Here is a 20111-nt window from a genome sequence, read left to right as displayed (position 1 = left end):
GCAGCAAGTATTCAGATTTGCCTTTAAGCTTCACTGGAAATACAATGAGCTCAGGAGGTTGAATTATGTTACTACGTTGCATCATAACACGCGCACAAAATGCTGGAGGAACTCAGCAGGTCAGGCAGCGTCAACGGAAAGGAATAAACAGTCGACCCTTCTGGCCGAAGCCCTTCATCAGGATGGGAAAAGGAAGGGTTGAAATTTTCAGAAATTATATGTGACGATATACAACCCTGGGATTCATTTTCTAATGGGCATGCTCAATAAATCCATAACCATTATAATAACCATAGAATCAATGAAAGAACACACCAACTTGGGCATTCAATCAGTGTGCAAAATACAACAAACTGTGCAATTATAAAAAGAAAGAAATAATTATAATAAAAAATAAATAAGCCATAAATATTGAGAACATGAGATGAAGAGTCCTTGAAAGTGAGTCCATTGGTTGTGGGAGCATTTCAATGATGGGGCAAGTGGGGTTATCCCCCTTGCTTCAAGAGCCTGATGGTTGAGGGGTAGTAACTGTTCCTGGACATGGTGGCGTGAGTCCTGAGGCTCCTGTATCTCCTTCCTGATGGCATTAGTGAGAAGAGAGCATGTTCTGGGTGGTGGGGGTCCCTGACGTTGGATGCTTCTTTCCTGTGACAGCATTTGTGTGGATGTGTTCAACGGCGGTGAAGGCTTTACCCATGATGGACTGGGCTGTATCAACTATTTTTTGTCGGATCAGCTTCAATTCCAAAGGCACTGTGGGCAATCTCCAAGTTCAATAAATAGGCACAATGCTTGATGCTATTTAATATTTAAACATCGCATTTTATAACATGGACAAGTGCAACACTCTAATGGGGCAGCCACTCTTCCTTTTAATTTTAGAGTTGATTTTAATTCAGTTGTAATTTAGATGTCATTCTAAATAATTCAGACATTATTTTTAAATGTATTCATCGTGTTTTTAGTAATTGTATTGCCAGTGTGTTGTTTTGCAGTGCTGCAATCTCATGGTCCTCAAGTAATGACCAAAAAGCTCTAATTAAGTAACCAACTGCTCTGTACTGCTGCCACAAAACAACAAATTTCACAACAATAAACCCGATTCCGATTCCGATTCGGAAAGATATAAAATGCCAGCTTAGCACCTTGTCTTCTGAAATATAATGAGGTAGTGACCATAACAAGAATGGTCAAGTAGTATACGGGTGAATTCAACACCACTTTTGTTGAGAAATGGTGTTAAGAAAAATAATGAAAATGCTGGAAATCTGAAAAGGCGATAGGAAATACTCGGCAGGTTAGGCAACATTTCTGGATAAAGTGAACGTCAAATTGCGCTCTCTTTCTACAGATGCAGGTCTGAAATGCCAATTTCCCCATCATTTCCTGTTAGAAATCTGCGGGACCTTACTTTTTTAAGTTTGCCTTCAAGATTTGACAGAATTATTACAATAATTTACAACTCCAAGGATATTTCTTGAATGTTAACACCGAGTTAGATTTAAAATACAAGGGAAAGTCAAAGCCTGAATTCTGAACAGCTGATCCTTTAATGGGTCATTGTATCTCCCATCCACTTACGATGAATCTCAGGACACCGGTCAGTTAACCAACTGATCAATACTAGAGTGTAACAAACGGCTACAAGACACATCACAACTTGCAGCCTATTAGAAGAAAATCTGTTTTATAAGAAAAAACGCTGCTTTTTTTTCCTTTTCAGCTGATGGTTCCACATTCCCACCACACTCTACCCACCCTCACTCCACTCCCATGACAGAAATCATCCCCAACAATCTTCCACCAGTCCCCACCCCACCCTTGGAAATTTATCACTTAAACACACTTGAAGATCAGTGGCTCTTTGCCAGGCTTCTACCAAGAGCTACCACACCCGTGCTACATAATGGGCAACATCCACAGCTCTCTGGACTGATGAACTAACTTGTCTGGGCCATTGCCATCGATAACAATTAATTTTGCGCCCTCGCGTATAAAGCCAGGCTTCCAGAAAGTGAATGAACATGGTTGTGGAGTTGCATCGATTAAGTGCGTACCTTTGATCAGGCCTAAACCTCGTGTCAGTCCGTGGGAGATATGGTCTTTCTTCAGGTTCCAGCTCATTTAATCCCAGTGAAAATTTGGTGAGACCGTAGTACTGCTCAAAGTCTTTTGGCATGGGATCTACAAAAGAGAAATAAACACAAAAAAATGTAAAAAACAGAGCAACATAGGTTTTGATACAATATCAGACCTTATACCCACTGCTGTCAAATGACTTTCAAATCCACGTCTGAAAGGGAATAAAGGAGTTATCCTCGGAAATGATGATCAACTGTTTACATGGGAGCAGCCACATATTTCTCTGATTTTCAGCACTGTACAGATACAATTCACTATAATATTTACCTCAGAGACAGCTCCCAGAGAGATAAATTTAATCAATTTGAAATTAATGCTTGGTAATCAAATTTATTAAAATTAGTGAAAATCCTAAACAGTGATTTTACAGAGCATTAATTGTTGACAAGTGCCGATTTGGAAAGGTCGAATAAGGGCCAGAAGCAGCCCAGAGCAGATTGTTGCAGTGGGGCCTGGGTCCAAGTGCGGGGATGACCCGATGCTTGAACAATTTAGCTGCAGGGCCAGATGGACTGGAAGGGCAGGGTGTTGGGACCGGAGGCGAGGGTTTGGCTGGTTCTGCTCCGTGAAGTTTTACTCCGCTCTCCTTGACGCTGAGGCTGTGAGACTGCTCCGGGGGCTACGTGCTTCGTGTCTGCACACTTCGCGGTGATTTGCCCCGCTATATGAGACCCAGCCTACGGGCCTGCTCCAGCTGCTCTGGGATTCACGTCCGTGGACTCAATTTGGTTCGGAGTGCTGTTGCTTGCTTTCATTGTTTGCGTGATTTGTGTTTTATTTCTGTCTCTGCGCACTGGGTGTTGCTCTTTTTAAAAACGGGGTTCTTTTGGATTTCTTGCTTTGCCTGTATGTAGACAATTCTCAAGGTTGTATAATTTACACATACTTTGATATTAAATGTACTTCTGAATCTTTGCTTTAGTGCCCTCCAAATACTTTTAGATTTCCTAGGTTTAGTTTCTTAAGAGCAACTCCATCAAACCAAGGCATCAGTTTTCGCTATTTATTGAATCAGGGGATGGTCACACATATTGGCACGGAGTGAGACAACGCCTCTTTGAGATATCGCCTTTAGAAGACGTCCTCGATGGTGGGGAGCCTCGTGCCCATGATAGAGCTGGCTGAGTTTGCAACCCTCTGCAGCTTTTCCTATCCTGTGCACCGGCCCCTCTGTACCAGATGCTGATGCAACCAGGTAGAAAGTCGCCAAGGTACATCTGTAGAAATTTGCCCCAGTAATTAGTGACATAACCAAATCTTCAAGGTCGTAATGAAATTTTGCAGGGCTTCAAGCACACCAATTTCCCTGTACGCCATTAACTTCAGAAGAATACTTCTGTACAGATTGTATCCTGTTTTGGATTTAACAGCTGTGAATTCACATAGCCTGCAAGTATGAACGTGTCAGCTAAAAAAACATGATCTTTGATGAAAATCAATAGGTGCCCATATTCTCTCCTTGTTTGAAGAGAATGCTACCTATGCCAAAAAAAAAACTTGAAAAGAACAGAAAACATTGGAGCTACGCAGGTCAGGTCATATTTGAGGGATGAGCAACAGAGCCAACACATCAGGCTGAAAACATCCTTTAGAGTACAACTACCCAACTACACAACACAGCACTGGAGCTCATCTACCCACCATCAATGACACACTACATATACAGAAAGGTGCTGGGAAAGGGCCGGCAATATCATGAAGGATCCCACCCAGCCTACTTACGGACTGTTCGTCCCACTCCCATCAGGGAGGGGGCTACACAGCATCCACACCAGAGCCACTAAACTCGAAGACAGTGACTTTTCTCAAGCCGTCAGGCTGACCAACACCTCCACCCGTTAACCCACCCCACCACCGCTACATCCACATCAGCCGCCCCTCGGCACCCTTCATCCCGTCCATTCCCCGTCACTTCACGCTTACACTCCACACCTCATACCTACCCCGACACAGTCACTGTCTTATTGTGTTTTCATCTGCTCTGCTGCTACCTAGAGGAGCTCCCCTTGCCAAATCACTTTGTCACTTTATCATTTCCCGTCAGGGTCACCTTATGTTCAGATACTCCTGCACCTAGTTTCAGTCAGTTTATGTACATACTGATTAGTCTACTGTGCAGAAGTCATAGGCACATATATAGAGCTAGGGTGCCCGAGACTTTTGCACAGTACTGTAAGTAATTTTATGTATTGTACTGTACTACAGCCACGAAAAAGACTAATTTCATGACATATGTGAGTGATGATAAACCTGATTCTGATACGGGTCTCTATTATGGACTGAGTGTGGGAAGGGGGCAGGGAGAGGAGAATCATGGTTGGGTAAAGGGGAAGGAAGAGGGGAGGGAGCAGAAAGCACCAGACAGGTATTCTGTAACGATCAATAAGCTACAGGTAATTGCTTGAAACAACTGCCTTTGCCTGGTGTCTCAGGGCTGGTTGTGTCTGCATCCCTGTCACCCCCTGTCCCTGGCACTCCTCCTCTCTCACCTGCCCCACACTCTCCTGTGGTGCTCCACCCTCACCATTCCCAACATCCTTAACTCCAACCAGATTTACAATCTCGATTTCTGCTCCACATTAACAAATACAGTACTGTGCAAAAAGTCACACACACACATATTATATATATATATATATATATATATATATATATACTGTATACACACACACATGCATACACACCTAAGAATTTTGCACAGTACTATATAAAAGCTAATTTTATGTATATATGGCCACACTCAACCATTATTTGTACGTTGTTTTAGAGGATTGCTTGTATATTTACAGTATTGTGTTTTTGTCATATTGCGTTCTTTAATGCCTCATCAGGTCCAGAGTAACAATCATTTTGTTCAGCTTTGCACTTCTGTACTGAAGAATGACAATAGCCATCTTGAATCATTTTAAGCAGCAAGGAGGTTGGGGGAGGGGCCGTCTCTGTTAGGGTAAAAGGAAGGTGACTTTGGGAACAAGCTGTATTCAAGGTTATTGGGTCAACAAGTAAATGGAAGGAACAGTGAGAAAAGGGACAAAAGAATGCGAGAATTACAATAAGTACAGCAAGGAGACTTGCCCGGCAGATCAGCCTGGGAGAGTCCTCTACTCCCGGAAGGAAAAAAAAGAAAGAAACTAACAGAACAATAGAGCTAATACGGTTACACAACTGATAGAGACAGAAATCAAGCAAACTTTAAGTTGTAGAATTCAATATTATGTTAGAAAGCCACAATAAGCCCAGATGTTTATTTAACTTGGATTGGGCTTCATTGTAACTTTCCAACAGTGTGAAACATTGCAACTGTTGAAACTCATCCCCAAGGAAAACCTGCTTTCACTCTGTCAGTGACAATCCCCCTCCCCATCTTCCCTGTAGCATTATAAACATTAAGATTGGCTTTGTTTCTCACGTGTTCATCAAAACATTGAAACATACGGTGAAATGTGCCGTTTATGTCAAAGGCCAACACAGTCTGAGGATGTGCTGGGGGCTGCCCGCAAGTGTCGCCATGCTTTTGTCACCAATGTAGCGCGCGAACAACTTGCTAACCCTAACCCATGTGTCTTTGAAACGTGAGAGAAAACCGTTGCCCCCAGAAGAAACACACTGGTCACCGGGAGAATACAGAAACTCCTTGGAATTTGAACCCTGATTTTGTAATTGCTGGCACTGCAGAATGTAACGTTAACGGCTACACTACGGGGCGCCCTCACACTTAAACACGGGCTTCTTTTAAGTTCTGGTGAAAGGGCTTCCCGCTAAAATATTGGCTTTGTTTCTTTTCCCACAGATGCAGCCCAACCAGCCGAGCATTCCCTGCTTCCCCCTCTCCGTTTGCTCAGCTTCTGCTGGACACATGAAATCCATTTTTCTTTTTAATGTTACTAAAGGCAAATAGAGATTCAAATGCTGTCCTTCAATATCAGCCGGAACAAAGCACTACTGTTCACTATATTCCCTTGTTACAAGAACAAACAACAAACTCGGTGATGAAACCACTGGAAAAAATCGCACTGTATAGCTGATAGCAAAAAGTGAAGAACATTATTATAGTTGCATTCCAACATGTCAGTCCTTTATAAAATCCTGGTTAGGCCACATCTGGAGTATTGCATACAGCTCTGGTTGCTCTAGTATAGGGAGGATGTTCTTGGAGAGGGTACAGAAGTAGAAGAGGTCTACTAGAATGCTTCTTGGTTTAGAGGGCATGTGCTATCGTGAGAGGTTGGATAAACTTAGGTTGTTTTCTTTGGAGCGCCAGAAGCTGAGAGGGGACCTGATAGAGGTTTATAAGATTATGAGAGGCATAGATAGAGTAGACAGAGAGTATGTGTTTCCCAGGGTTGAAATGTCTAATGTCAGAAGGTCAGAGGGGGTAGGTTCAAGGGGGATGTGAGGGGTAAGTTTTTTTGATCAGAGAATGGTGGATGCCTGGTATGGTCACAGAGGCAATCGTATTAGAGGCTTTTAGGAGGTGTTTGGATAGGCAGTTGGATGCGAGGAAAATGGAGGGATATGGACATTATGTAGGTAGGAAGGACCAGTAACTGGATGTTCTTAATTTGCCTTTTAGCTGGTTTGGCACAATATTGTGGGCCAAATGGACAGTTCCCATGCTGTACTCTTCTATGTCCTGTTCTATGGCTATGAACATGCCACCCTCAGGCTGGAGAAGCAACACCTCATATTCCGTCTGGGTAGCCCCCAACTTGATAGCATGAACATCAATTCTTCGAACTTCCGATGTCTCTCCTCTTCCACTTCTTTCTTTTTCTATTCCCCACTCTGACTCTCATCTTTCCCCTTCCCTTTTCCTCACCTACCCATCATCTCCCTCTGTTGTCCCTCCTCCTTCCGTTTCTCCCGTAGTCCATTTTCCTCTCCTAACAAAGTCCTCCTTCTTCAGCCATTTACCTTTTCCACCTCTCACCTTCTCACTTCAAACCCCTTCCCCCTCACCTGGCTTCACCCATCACCTTCGCCTCTCCCCACCTTCTTCCCCCTTCCTTTCCAGTCCTGAAGAAGGGTTGCGGCACAAAACGCCGACTCTTTATTCCTCTCCATAGACGCTGCCTGACCTGCTGAGTTCCTCCAGCATTTTGTGTGTGTGTGTGTGTGTGTGTGTGTGTGTTTTGCTCTGGATTTCCAGCATCTGCAGAATCTCGTGTTTATTGTATTGTCACTGTTTTATTAGTATCCTGTGTACCAAGGTGCAATGAAGGTTTTAGTTTGCCAGCTATCCAGATGGATCAGTAACAGAAAATAACAGAATGCTGTATTTTATACACACAGCAAATACAGTCAGTGGCCACCTCCTGTACCTAATAAAGTGGCCACTGAGTGTATGTTCATGGTCTTCTGCTGCTGTAGCCCATCCATTTCAAGGTTCGACGTGTTGTGCATTCAGAGATGCTCTTCTGCTCACCACTGTTGTAACACGTGGTTATCTGACTTAGGATCGCCTTCCTGCCAGCTCGAACCAGTCTGGCCATTCTCCTCTGACCTCTCTCATTAACAAGGCATTTTTGTGCAGAGAGATGCTGCCCTTTTAAAATTTTTTTTTTGCACTTTTCTCTACAAGTACTAGAGACTCTTGTGCGTAAAAATTCCAGTGGATCAGCACTTTCCGAGATACTCAAACTGCCCCACCTGGTAACAATAATCATTCCACGGTCAAAGTCACTTAGATCATATTTCTTCCCCATTCTGTTGTTTAGCTTGAACAACAACTGAATCTCTTGACCATGTCTGCATTGCTTTTATGCATTGAGTGCTGCCACATGATTGGCTGATTAGATATTTATATTAATGAGCAGGTGCGCAGGTGAACCCACTGAGTGCATATCCTTTTATTATTTATTTGCTTTGTGCTTTTAATCAGAATCATGTGTTTCAGAGTACAGTATAATGATCAAGGCAACAGCAGGAATGTTGTTAACTGTCCAATGCTATTCTGAGCAGTAATCTAGAATATCTTCAACTTTTCGCCACATCAGACATGCAAATCAGACACCACTTTGACATTGTACAAAATGGGCAAAGTACGGGAGCATTAATATTCCACACCTTCAAATATTCAAATCAGAGTCTACCAGCTCCCTTGTGATTTTATTGTCAAATACAAGCTCAGCTGATGGCAATGTGTTAAACGTAACTGGAAATATTACAAAATATATCACACTTCGTCATAAACTTACTTATTACAACCCCGGCTTTCCCTAAATTTGATAAGCGTCCTCTAAAGAAAAAGAATGGTCATTTTTATTCAGCAACTTTTTGTCCTGCATCGAAATTTATGACAACACAGTATTACAAGATATTTGGCATAAATCACCTACTTGGTCTCCAGATGCATGTTGCTGACGGGAGTGTTCCACTGTATATACCTTCATGCCACCTCCCAAAGAGTTGATTTACTACCTCACCGTTTTGGTTCATTATGATCCCTTCAACCTCATTAACATTTGAATTCCAGTATTTTGCCTAAAATATCAAAGAAAACTTGTAAATAGGACACACCAGAATGATAAATGTCAAAAAGGATTGTAAAGCTAAAACTGCCATAAAGATGGAAGACAGATCTGTCCAAAGTCCGATTTCTAACTGCTGGAATTCCTCAGGGTCACCAACATCTTCAGAATTGCTTGTGTCTAAGTTTTAAAGTCAAATACTCTCTCTTATCAACACTACTGTTCTAAAATAAAGCATTAGTTCTGATCTATTTTGTATTAGTTTAGCCAAATTCAGTAAAGTCACCATTCATTACTTCATGTCAATTTAATTTAAAATCTGGAGGGTTTATTTATTTAAAAAATTTTAATTAGAGGTACAAAACATAACAGGCCCTTCCGGTTCAGTGAACCCACACCACCCATGTGACCGATTAACCTAATACCCGGCATGTCTCTGGAATGTGGAAAGAAACCAGAACACTCAGAGGAAACCCATATGGTCACTGGGAGAATGTACAAACTCCTTTCTGACAGGGGCGGGAATTGAACCCACGTGCCTGGTGCTCTGAAGTGTTGCGCCAACAGCTACACCGTCGTGCAGCCCCCAAGTTGAGTTTAATCAACTACTTTGCATGTAGGGTCTTACAGCCCTCTTCATCAGTCTTCCCAATAACTTGTTTTGGTAACAACAAGATTTTACTAAGTCATGTGGCTATCACGAAGGCCCTTGAAGATTACTTCAATATTCTGATTGGCCTTGATAATAAAGTTAAATATTTATGGAATATAAAATTATAGTATTATGAAATATAGAAGCAAAGATGTTATACAACATTGGTTAGACTGTACATGGAGTATTGTAAGTATCTTTGACCCCTTATCTAAGAAAGGATGTGCTGGCATTGGAGCAGGTCCAGAGGAGGTTCACAAGAATGATCCTGCGAATGAAAGGGTTAACATATGGGGCTCACTTAATGGCACCGGGCTTGTACTCACTGGAGTCTAGAAGAATGGGAGGAGACCTCATTAAACCCTATTGAAAGGCCTAGATAGAGTGGACATTTAGAGTTTGTTTCCTATAATGGGGGATCTAGGACCAGAGGGCACAGCCTCACATTAGAAGGACAGCCCTTTCGAGCAGAGAGATGAGGAGAAATTTCTTCAGCCAGTGGGTGGTGAATCTGTGGAATTCATGGACGGCTGTGGAGGCCAAGTCATTGGGTATCCTTAAAGCGGAGGTTGATAAGTTCTTGATTAATAAGGACATCAGTGGTTATGGGGAGAAGGCAGGAAAAGTGGGTTGAGAGGGCTGGTGAATCATTCATGATGGAATGGCAGAGCAGACTCAATGGTCCAAATGGCCTAATTCTACTCCTATGTCTTGTCATCTGATATCTGAAAACCAGTGTGTTGCCACAGAGTAAAACTTGCAGGCTGCCCAGGATGATCCTAGCTGATTTGATTAGATGCATACGACACATTTCATTTTACGTTTCAATGTACGAGACAACTACCGCATTGGATACTGCTGGGGGGGGATGACTTACCTGGGACAAGCTGCAGTAGCCGGATCTCTGGCCCTGAGTCTGGCTCTGCAGTGCAGAAGGGAGGGGGGAAAAGAGGAGAGCGGTAGTGATAGGGGACTCGATAGTTAGAGGTGCAGATAGGAGGTTCTGTGGTCGTGACAGAGAAGCCAGGATGGTTTGTTGCCTCCCGGGTGCCAGGGTCGAGGATGTCTCTGATCGCTTGCATGACATTCTGAAGTGGGAGGGTGATCAGCCAGATGTCGTGGTGCACATCGGTACCAATGACATAGCAAGGAAGAGTGAGGAGGTCCTGGAGAGTGAGTATAAAGAGCTTGGTAGGAAGTTGAAAAGCAGGACCTCGAGGGTGGTAATCTCAGGATTGCTACCTGTGCTACATGCCAGCGAGGGTAGGAATAGGATGCTCTGGAGGAGGAACAAGTGGCTGAGGAACTGGTGTAGGGAGCAGGGTTTCAGATTTCAGGATAATTGGGACCTCTTCTGGGTCAGGTGGGACCTGTACAAGAGAGACGGGTTACACTTGAACCACAGGGGGACCAATATCCTTTCAGGGAGGTTTGTTAGTGCTGTTGGGAAGGCTTTAAACTAGATTTGCAGGGGGATGGGAACCAGAGTGCCAGACCTGACAATGTGGCTGGGGTGAAAATAAATGATGTTAAAAGTTCAAGCAAATCCGCTAATAGAAAGGTTGTGAGTGGTGGTAAAAATCTTCTGAGGTGTATATATTTCAATGCTAGGAGTATTGCGGGGAAGGCGGATGAGTTGAGGGCGTGGATTGACAGGTGGAATTATGACGTTATAGCAATTAGTGAAACTTGGCTACAGGAGGGGCAGGACTGGCAGCTTAATATTCCAGGGTTCTGATGTTTCAGATGTGATCAAGGCAGAGGAATGAAAGGTGGGGGAGTAGCATTGCTTGTTAGGGAAAATATTACAGCAGTGCTCAGGCAGGACAGAATAGAGGGCTTGTCTACTGAGTCCTTATGGGTGGAGCTGAGAAACAGGAAAGGTATGGCCACATTAGTGGGATTGTATTACAGACCACCCAATAGTCAATGAGAATTGGAAGAGCAAATCTGCAGGGAGATAGCAGGCAACTGCAGGAAACATAAAGTTGTGGTGGTAGGGGATTTTAATTTTCCATATATTGATTGGGTCTCCCATACTGTTAGGGGTCTAGATGGTTTAGAGTTTGTAAAATGTGTTCAGGAAAGTTTTCTAAATCAATATATAGAGGGACCAGCTAGAGGGGATGCAATATTGGATCTCCTGTTAGGAAACGAGTTAGGGCAAGTGACAGAAGTCTGTGTAGGGGAGCTCTTTGGTTCCAGTGATCATAACACCATTAGTTTCAACTTGATCATGGACAAGGATAGGTCTGGTCCTAGGGTTGAGGTTCTTAACTGGAGGAAGGCCAAATTTGAAGAAATGAGAAAGGATCTAAAAAGCATGGATTGGGACAGGTTGTTCTCTGGCAAGGATGTGATCGGTAGGTGGGAAGCCTTCAAAGGAGAAATTTTGAGAGTGCAGAATTTGTATGTTCCTGTCAGGATTAAAGGCAAAGTGAATAGGAATAAGGAACCTTGGTTCTCAAGGGATATTGCAACTCTGATAAAGAAGAAGAGGGAGTTGTATGACATGTATAGGAAGCAGGGAGTAAATAAGGTGCTTGAGGAGTGTAAGAAGTGCAAGAAAATACTTAAGAAAGAAATCAGGAGGGCTAAAAGACATGAGGTTGCCTTGGCAGTCAAAGTGAAGGATAATCCAAAGAGCTTTTACAGGTATATTAAGAGCAAAAGGATTGTAAGGGATAAAATTGGTCCTCTTGAAGATCAGAGTGGACGGCTATGTGCGGAACCAAAGGAAATGGGAGAGATCTTAAATAGGTCTTTTGCGTCTGTATTTACTAAGGAAACTGGCATGAAGTCTATGGAATTAAGGGAAACAAGTAGTGAGATCATGGAAACTGTACAGATCGAAAAGGAGGAGGTCCTTGCTGTCTTGAGGAAAATTAAAGTGGATAAATCCCCGGGACCTGACAGGGTGTTCCCTCGGACCTCGAAGGAGACTAGTGTTGAAATTGCAGGGGCCCTGGCAGAAACATTTAAAATGTTGCTGTCTACAGGTGAGGTGCTGGAGGATTGGAGAGTGGCTCATGTTGTTCTGTTGTTTAAAAAAGAATTGAAAAGTAATCCGGGAAATTATAGGCCAGTAAGTTTAACGTCGGTAGTAGGTAAGTTATTGGAGGGAGTATTAAGAGACAGAATCTACAGGTATTTGGATAGACAGGGACTTATTAGGGAGAGTCAACATGGTTTTGTGCGTGGTAGGTCATGTTTGACCAATCTGTTGGAGTTTTTCGAGGAGGTTACCAGGAAAGTGGATGAAGGAAAGGCAGTGGATATTGTCTACATGGACTTCAGTAAGGCCTTTGACAAGGTCCCGCATGGGAGGTTAGTTAGGAAAATTCAGTCGCTAGGTATACATGGAGAGGTGGTAAATTGGATTAGACATTGGCTCAATGGAAGAAGCCAAAGGGTGGTAGTAGAGAATTGCTTCTCCGAGTGGAGGCCTGTGACTAGTGGTGTGCCACAGGGATCAGTGCTGGGTCCATTGTTATTTGTCATCTATATCAATGATCTGGATGATAATGTGGTAAATTGGATCAGCAAATTTGCTGATGATACAAAGATTGAAGGTGTAGTAGACAGTAAGGAAGGTTTTCAGAGCCTGCAGCGGGACTTGGATCAGCTGGAAAAATGGGCTGGAAAATGGCAGGTGGAGTTTAATACAGAGAAGTGTGAGGTATTGCATGTTGGAAGGACAAACCAACGTAGAACATACAGGGTTAATGGTAAGGCACTGAGAAGTGCAGTGGAACAGAGGGATCTGGGAATACAGATACAAAATTCCCTAAAAGTGGCATCACAGGTAGATAGGGTCATAAAGAGAGCTTTTGGTACATTGACCTTTATTAATCAAAGTATTGAGTATAAGAGCTGGAATGTTATGATGAGGTTGTATAAGGCATTGGTGAGGCCGAATCTGGAGTATTGTGTTCAGTTTTGGTCACCAAATTACAGGAAGGATATAAATAAGGTTGAAAGAGTGCAGAGAAGGTTTACAAGGATGTTGCCAGGACTTGAGAAACTGAGTTACAGAGAAAGGTTGAACAGGTTAGGACTTTATTCCCTGGAGCGTGGAAGAATGAGGGGAGATTTGATAGAGGTATATAAAATTATGATGGGTATTGATAGAGTGAATGCAAGCAGGCTTTTTCCACTGAGGCAAGGGGAGAAAAAAAACAGAGGACATGGGTTAAGGGTGAGGGGGGAAAAGTTTAAAGGAAACATTAGGGGGGGCTTCTTCACACAGAGAGTGGTGGGAGTATGGAATGAGCTCCCAGACGAGGTCGTAAATGCGGGTTCTTTTTTAACATTTAAGAATAAATTGGACAGCTACATGGATGGGAGGTGTATGGAGGGATGTGGTCTGTGTGCAGGTCACTGGGACTAGGCAGAAAATGGTTCGGCACAGCCAAGAAGGGCCAAAAGGCCTGTTTCTGTGCTGTAGTTTCTATGGTTTCTATGGTTAAATAAACATAACCTTTAAAAACAATCTTCAAACGTTGCTGGAGAAACTCGAGTCTAAAATTGTTGATCAGATAGGAGGCTTTTAATTATTTTCTCCAAACAAGAACCATCCTTATTTTGGTTGAAGGTTATTCACCTGGCTGCAACCACTTTCTTCAAAACGTCACAGGAGCTCAAATACAAAGCAGGCAGTACAAAAGTAGGCCAATGTCATCTGAAATGGTTTGCGAAAAACTAAATATAGGTTTGTCCTAATAAACAGGTAAAGGGCACATCCACACATATCCGATACAGAATATATTTTAAGCAAATTATGATCGGAAGATAAACAAAACTATTTAAGAAAACTTGTTTGCTTCCTTTCTAAAGGAGAACATTTTCATACCTTCATAAATGTCAGTTTGCACTGGCAAGTGTTATTCGTTGTATTCTTAATGAGAATCTCTCCATAATGTTCTATCCACCTCTGTCCACTGAGAATATTGTGGACACAGGAAGTTACTTTATTCCACTCATAATGGTCTCCATATCTGAGGAAAGAGTTAAATTTTCTTTTAAACAAGCCCACGAATATATACATTTCATCTACTTGATCTAACTACAGATTACGGAATAACATCTTAAAATCTCATTGGAAAGAGGTCAAATAATTGACAAGTCACTTCAAATAAGTCTGGTCAGAAGTACTGGGGGGAGGAAAGTAACCTTTTAAGAATACAAGCTGTGGAAAAACATGACACACACAAGGTACAGGCCCTGACTGGCAGTCATTCAGAACTTCCTCTCAAGGTGTGGTTAATGCTGTCTGCTAGCTCAAGACTAGGGGCTAAGTTGTTCCTTACTAATTCAGTCATGGGATGCCAGGAACTTCCGAATACAGTAATGCAGTGTTAGGTGATCATCAGCAGACAGTACTAAGCAATCGTATAGGATAAACAGAGGAAAACCAAGTGTAACGTGCACACAACATGCTGGAGGTCAGGCATCTATGGTGAGGAATGAACAGTCCACGTTTTGGGCTGAGAAGTGGGGAAGAAGCCAAAATAAGAAGGTGGGGGGGGGGGAGTATAAGCAGTCAAATGATAGTTGAAACAAGGGGAGGAGGAAGACAGCTGGGTGGGGGTGGGGGTGGGGGCTCAAGGGAAATGTTGGGAGGTGATAGATGGAAGAGGTGAAAGGCTGGAGGAGGAGGAATCTGGTAGGAGAGATAGTGGACTATGGGAGAAGGGGAAGAGGGAGGGGCACCAGAGGGAGGTGATGGGCAGGGGAGAGGAGAAGGGGTGAGAGGGGAACCAGAATGAAGAATGGATAAAGAGAGAAAGGAGAGAGGATCTATGGCCTTCTCTATTGCCTCAATGAGGCCAGACTCTTGTTGGACGAGCAACACCTCCAATTCCATCTGCGTAGCCTTCAACCTGATGGCCTGAACATTGACTTTCCTAATTTCCAGCAATTTCTCTCCTCCCCCCATTCCCCATCCTGGTTACCCTCTCCATCCTTTCTTCCTCTCTCACCTGCCCATCACCTCCCTCCGGTTCTCTTCCCCCCCCCCCCCGCTTCCCTTTCCTTTCTGGTTCACGGTGCTCTCCCATCAGATTCCTTCTTCTTTACCCCTTCCACCTATCGCCTCCCAACCTCTTACTCCACCCCCACTCCTCCCCCTCACCTGGCTTCGCCTATCACCTGCCAGCTTGTCGGAATCAGAATCAGAAGTGTAATCAGGTTTAATATCACTGGCATATATTGTGAAATTTGTTGATACTTCTTCCCTCTCCCAACTTTCTTATTCTGGCTCCCGCCCTCTTCTTTTCCAGTACTGATGAAGGGTCTCAGCCCAAAATGTCGACTGTTTTTCTCTACCATAGAACCTCCCTTGCTGTGCTGAGGTCCACCAGCATTTTGCGTGTGCGTTGCTCAAAATTCTCAGCAACTGCAGAATCTCTTGTGCTTACGAGAAATTGTTACTTGAAGAGTGCTGACTAAAAACATGGGTGTCAGCAACCAGTAAACGAGATAACAATCAGAATCTGATTTATTATCACAGACATACAGTACTGTGAAAAAGTAATGGGCACATTTCTATAGCTAGAGCGCTTAAGAGTGCACAGGACTGCAGTAATTTTAATTTTATTGCACTGTAATGCTGCTGGTGTAAAAAAAACCCAGCATAAATTTCATGACATATCTGAGTAATGATAGGCCTGATTCTGCTATGGGTCTCTATTTAATGTTCTGAGAGGGGGAAGGGGGCAGGGAGAGGGGGATCATGGGTGGGAAAAGAGGAAGGGAGAGGGGAATCATGGTTGGGAAAAGGGGAAGGGAGAGGGAAGCACCAGAGAGACATTCTGTAATGATGAATAAATTATTGATTGGAATCAAATGACCTTGCCTGCTGTCTCAGGGCTGGGTATGTCTGCATCCATGCCACCCCTGCCCATAGCACTCCTTCTCTGCCACCTGTCCCACACCCCTCCTGTGGCACTTCACCCTCACCATTCCCGACATCCTTTTCTCCCACCAGATTTACAAACTCACTCTCTGCTCCACATTGACAAATACAGGTTCTGTGCAAAAGTCTTAAGCACCCTAGCTATATATACAGTGCCTATAAAAATTATTCACCCCCCCCCCAGAAGTTTTCATGTTTTATTGTTTTGTAGACTAGAATATAAAAGCAAGGATGTAATGTTGAGACTTTATAAAGCACTGGTGAGGCCTCACTTGGAGTATTGTGAGTGGGTTTGGGTCTCTTATCTGAAACTGGAGAGGTTCCAAAGGAGGTTCACACCAAATCATCACTAGTGCAGCCAACTGGTTTTAGAAGTCAAATAATTAGTTAAGTGGACATGTATTTTTGGAGACCTGTGCGCAGTCAAGGTGCTTCAATTGCTTGTAGTAAAAATACACCTGTATCTGGAAGGCCCAACTACTGGTGAGTCAGTATCCTGGCAAAAACTACACCAAGAAGACAAAGGAACACTCCAAGCAACTCTATGAAAAGGTTATTGAAAAGCACAAGTCAGGAGATGGATACAAGAGAATTTCCAAGTCACTTGGAGTACAGATAAGTCAATCAACAAGGAATGGAACGAATATGGCACAGCTGTAAATCTGCATAGAGCAGACCGTCCTCAAAAACTAGCAAAGGGGACGAGTGAGGGAGGCCACCAAGAGACCTATAACAACTCTAGAGGAGTTACAAGCTTTAGTGGCTGGGATGGGAGAGACTGTGCATAAAACTGTTGCTCAGGTACTTCACCAGTCGTAGCTTTATGGGAGAGGGGCAAGAAGAAAGCCACTGTTGAAAAAAACTCACATGAAATCTTGGCTAGAGTTTGCCACAAGGCACGTGGGAGACTTTGAAGTCAGCTGAAAGAAGGTGCTATGGACTGATGAAACCAAAACTGAGCTTTTTGGCCATCAGACTAAATGCTATGTTTGGCGTAGGCCAAACACTGCACACTGTGAATCGTGGTGGTGGCTGCATCATCCTGTGGGGACGTTTCACTGCAGCAGGCCCTGGAAGGCTTGTGAAGGTAGAGGGTAAAATCAATGCAGCAAAATACAGGGAAATCCTGGAGGAAAACCTGATGCAGTCTGCAAGAGAACTGTGACTTGGGAGAAGTTAGTCCTGACGAAGGGTCTCGGCCTGAAACATCGACTGCGCCTCTTCCTATAGATGCTGCCTGGCCTGCTGCGTTCACCAGCAACTTTGATGTATGTTACTTGGGAGAAGATTTGTTTTCCAGCAAGACAATGACCCCAAGCATAAAGCCAAAGCTACACAGGAGTGGCTTTAAAACAACAAAATCGGAGTGGCCAAGTCAGAGTCCAGACCTCAATCCAATTGAGAATTTATGGCTGGACTTGAAAAGGGCTGCTCACTCACGATTCCCATGCAATCTGACGGAGCTTGAGCAGTTTTGCTAAGAAGAATGGAGGAAAATTGCAGTGTCCAGATGTGCAAAGCTGATAGAGACCTATGCACACAGACTCAAGGCTGTAAACGCTGCCAAATGTGCATCTACTAAATACTGACTAGAAGGGGGTGAGTAATTATGCAATCAATTATTTTGTGTTTTATATTTGTAATTAATTTGATCACTTTGTAGCGACATGTTTTCACTTGGACATGAAAGAGTCTTTTTCTGTTGATCAATGTCAAAATAAGCCAAATTAAATTCGCTGTGATTCAATGTTGTAAAACAACAAAACATGAAGATGTCTGGGGGAGGGGGTGAGTACTTTTTATAGACACTCTCTGTGCCTAAGACTTTTGTTCAGCACTGTATGTTAGGGAATTTATTGTGTTTTGGGCAGCAGTACAGATCAAGACATAAAAAAAAATACTTAAATCAGTTAGTGCAAAAGAAGAATGTTCTTGGGGTCATGGCCTGTTTATAGATCTGATTGTGGAGGTGAAGCAGCTATTCCAAAGGCGTGGAGAGTACCTCTTCACACTTGTGCACCTTCTCCGCGATGGAATTAATGAGAAGAGGTCATGTCTTAGATGGTGAGGGAATATGGATTTCCAAACAGTCAATCTGATAGCGGGTGATGGGAGTTGTAGGCAGACGAGAACAATTTAACACAGCCTGGATGGATAACAGTCTAGCCCAAAGATTCTGCTTGAATCAGAGAACATGCCAATAACGTGATGCTGGCATCTCTAGTACTGTGCAATAGTCTTCTTCACATATATAGCCAGGGTGCCTAAGAATTCCGCACAGTTCTGTATTTGTCAGTGTGGAACAGAGAAGTAGTTTGTAAATCTGGCAGGAGCAAAGGATGTTGGGAACGGCGAGGGGGGTGGGACAGGTGGCAGAGAAGGAGTGCCAGCAGTGGGGGTGGCACAGGTGCAGACACACCCAGGCCTGAGACACCAGGCAAGGTCATTTGATTCCAAACAATTGCTTTATTGATCATTACAGAATGTCTCTCAGATTCTCCCAGCACACTCCCCTCTCCCTTCACCCTTTTCCCAACCATGATTCCCCTCTCCCTGCCCCCTTCCCACTCTCAGTCCACAACAGAGACCCATATCAGAATCAGGTTTATCATCACACACATATATCATGAACTTTTTTTTCTCTGCCCCAGCAGTACAGTGCAATACATCAATTTCTACAGTAACGTGCAAAAGTCTTGGGCACCTGACGTGTATATATATCTATTTATCTATAGAACAGGTTTTCACTCATTATAAATGCCCGTGCATTACTCTAGAGATTTTGCAAGGATCAGCAGTAAAGGTAGAGAACTAAGCTCCTTCAGAATGGTGTGAAGCAGCTGACTGCCAAACCGTGCGCATATGGCAATTACAGAGTTAAGTAAAAGGGACACATTGTTCTCCACTTCTGTCTTCTCTCCTTTAGAGGCCATATAACATGGCGGACCCTTCAAAGCAAAGGCTGCAGTGCCACTCAGATATAATGCTTCCAACTAGATTTTAAAAAATGATTAGAAGGCTTATTATTTGCACATTATGGGGTGTATGCGGTATCCAGGGAGGGGTAACGCCTCCGGTGAAGGGGCTTGTTGTGTCCATTCCTGGGCAGCTCACTCGCCTTTTGTCCCCAGCGAACACACAGCTCTCACCTGCGGCTCCAAGTAACTGTTCGTATGCGGCAGCGGCCACACCCCAGTACACCACTTTGACAGGTGTGCTAGACAAAGTGAGGGTAGCCTGCGGCCTCGTACCATGGTGAGATAAGGACACGCCTGTTCTTGCATGCTCCGGCAGACTGGGCGGGTGAGATCTTCCTAGCCACTGGTGAGATCTAACGGCTAGGAAGGTGTTACTGCAATGCTGCATGGAGAGCGAAGGCCATGACATCATGGTCATCCATTGCAACCAAGGAAGACCCAAGTTTGTGATGCTTGTTCATACCACTGCACCTGGACTGCTGAGGTTGAGAGAATGGAACTGCCCCAAGGCAATGGGTTTTCCAGTTTAAAAACTCTCCCGCACAGGTTTCCTGTCAACGTCGGACATGATGGATAACCCCCATTACCATACATTATCACAATCACTAGAATGTACCTCACTGATTGTGAACGTTTTATGAAATATGTATCTTTAGAATCTATGGAGGGGAATAAACAGTCAACGTTTCAAACTGTGATCTCTTCACCAGGACTGAAAAGGAAGGCCCAAAACATCAACTCCATAGTGTCCTCCATAGATGCTGCCCGACTTTCTGAGTTCCTCCAGCATTTTACGTGTGATGCTTAAGATTTGCATCACCTGCAGAACCTCTTGTGTTAATCAAAACAAATCAAGTTTAATTATCATTCAAATCATACACAAATACACCTGAACGAGGCAGCATTCCTCTGGGGCCAACATGCAAAAACATACATGCACATTCAAAATA

General features: G+C 43.6%; 1 protein-coding gene across 5 annotated transcripts in view; it reads right to left on the bottom strand.

Moving 5' to 3' along the window:
• Positions 1–20111, bottom strand: part of osbpl3b (oxysterol binding protein-like 3b) — a 209453-nt gene that overhangs the window by 35289 nt on the left and 154053 nt on the right. For all 5 annotated transcript variants that reach the window (XM_063069575.1, XM_063069572.1, XM_063069573.1 and 2 more), the window contains 3 exons: positions 14120–14264; positions 8484–8628; positions 2061–2187 (listed from right to left, as the gene is read on the bottom strand). In XM_063069575.1, coding sequence (XP_062925645.1) covers positions 2061–2187; positions 8484–8628; positions 14120–14264 — 417 coding nt within the window. The remainder of the gene's footprint in view (positions 1–2060; positions 2188–8483; positions 8629–14119; positions 14265–20111) is intronic.

The sequence above is a fragment of the Mobula hypostoma genome, chromosome 17 (genome assembly GCF_963921235.1).
Source record: "Mobula hypostoma chromosome 17, sMobHyp1.1, whole genome shotgun sequence".
In the NCBI taxonomy this organism is placed as follows: Eukaryota; Metazoa; Chordata; class Chondrichthyes; order Myliobatiformes; family Myliobatidae; genus Mobula; species Mobula hypostoma.
This window is presented reverse-complemented; position numbering and strand designations above follow the sequence as displayed.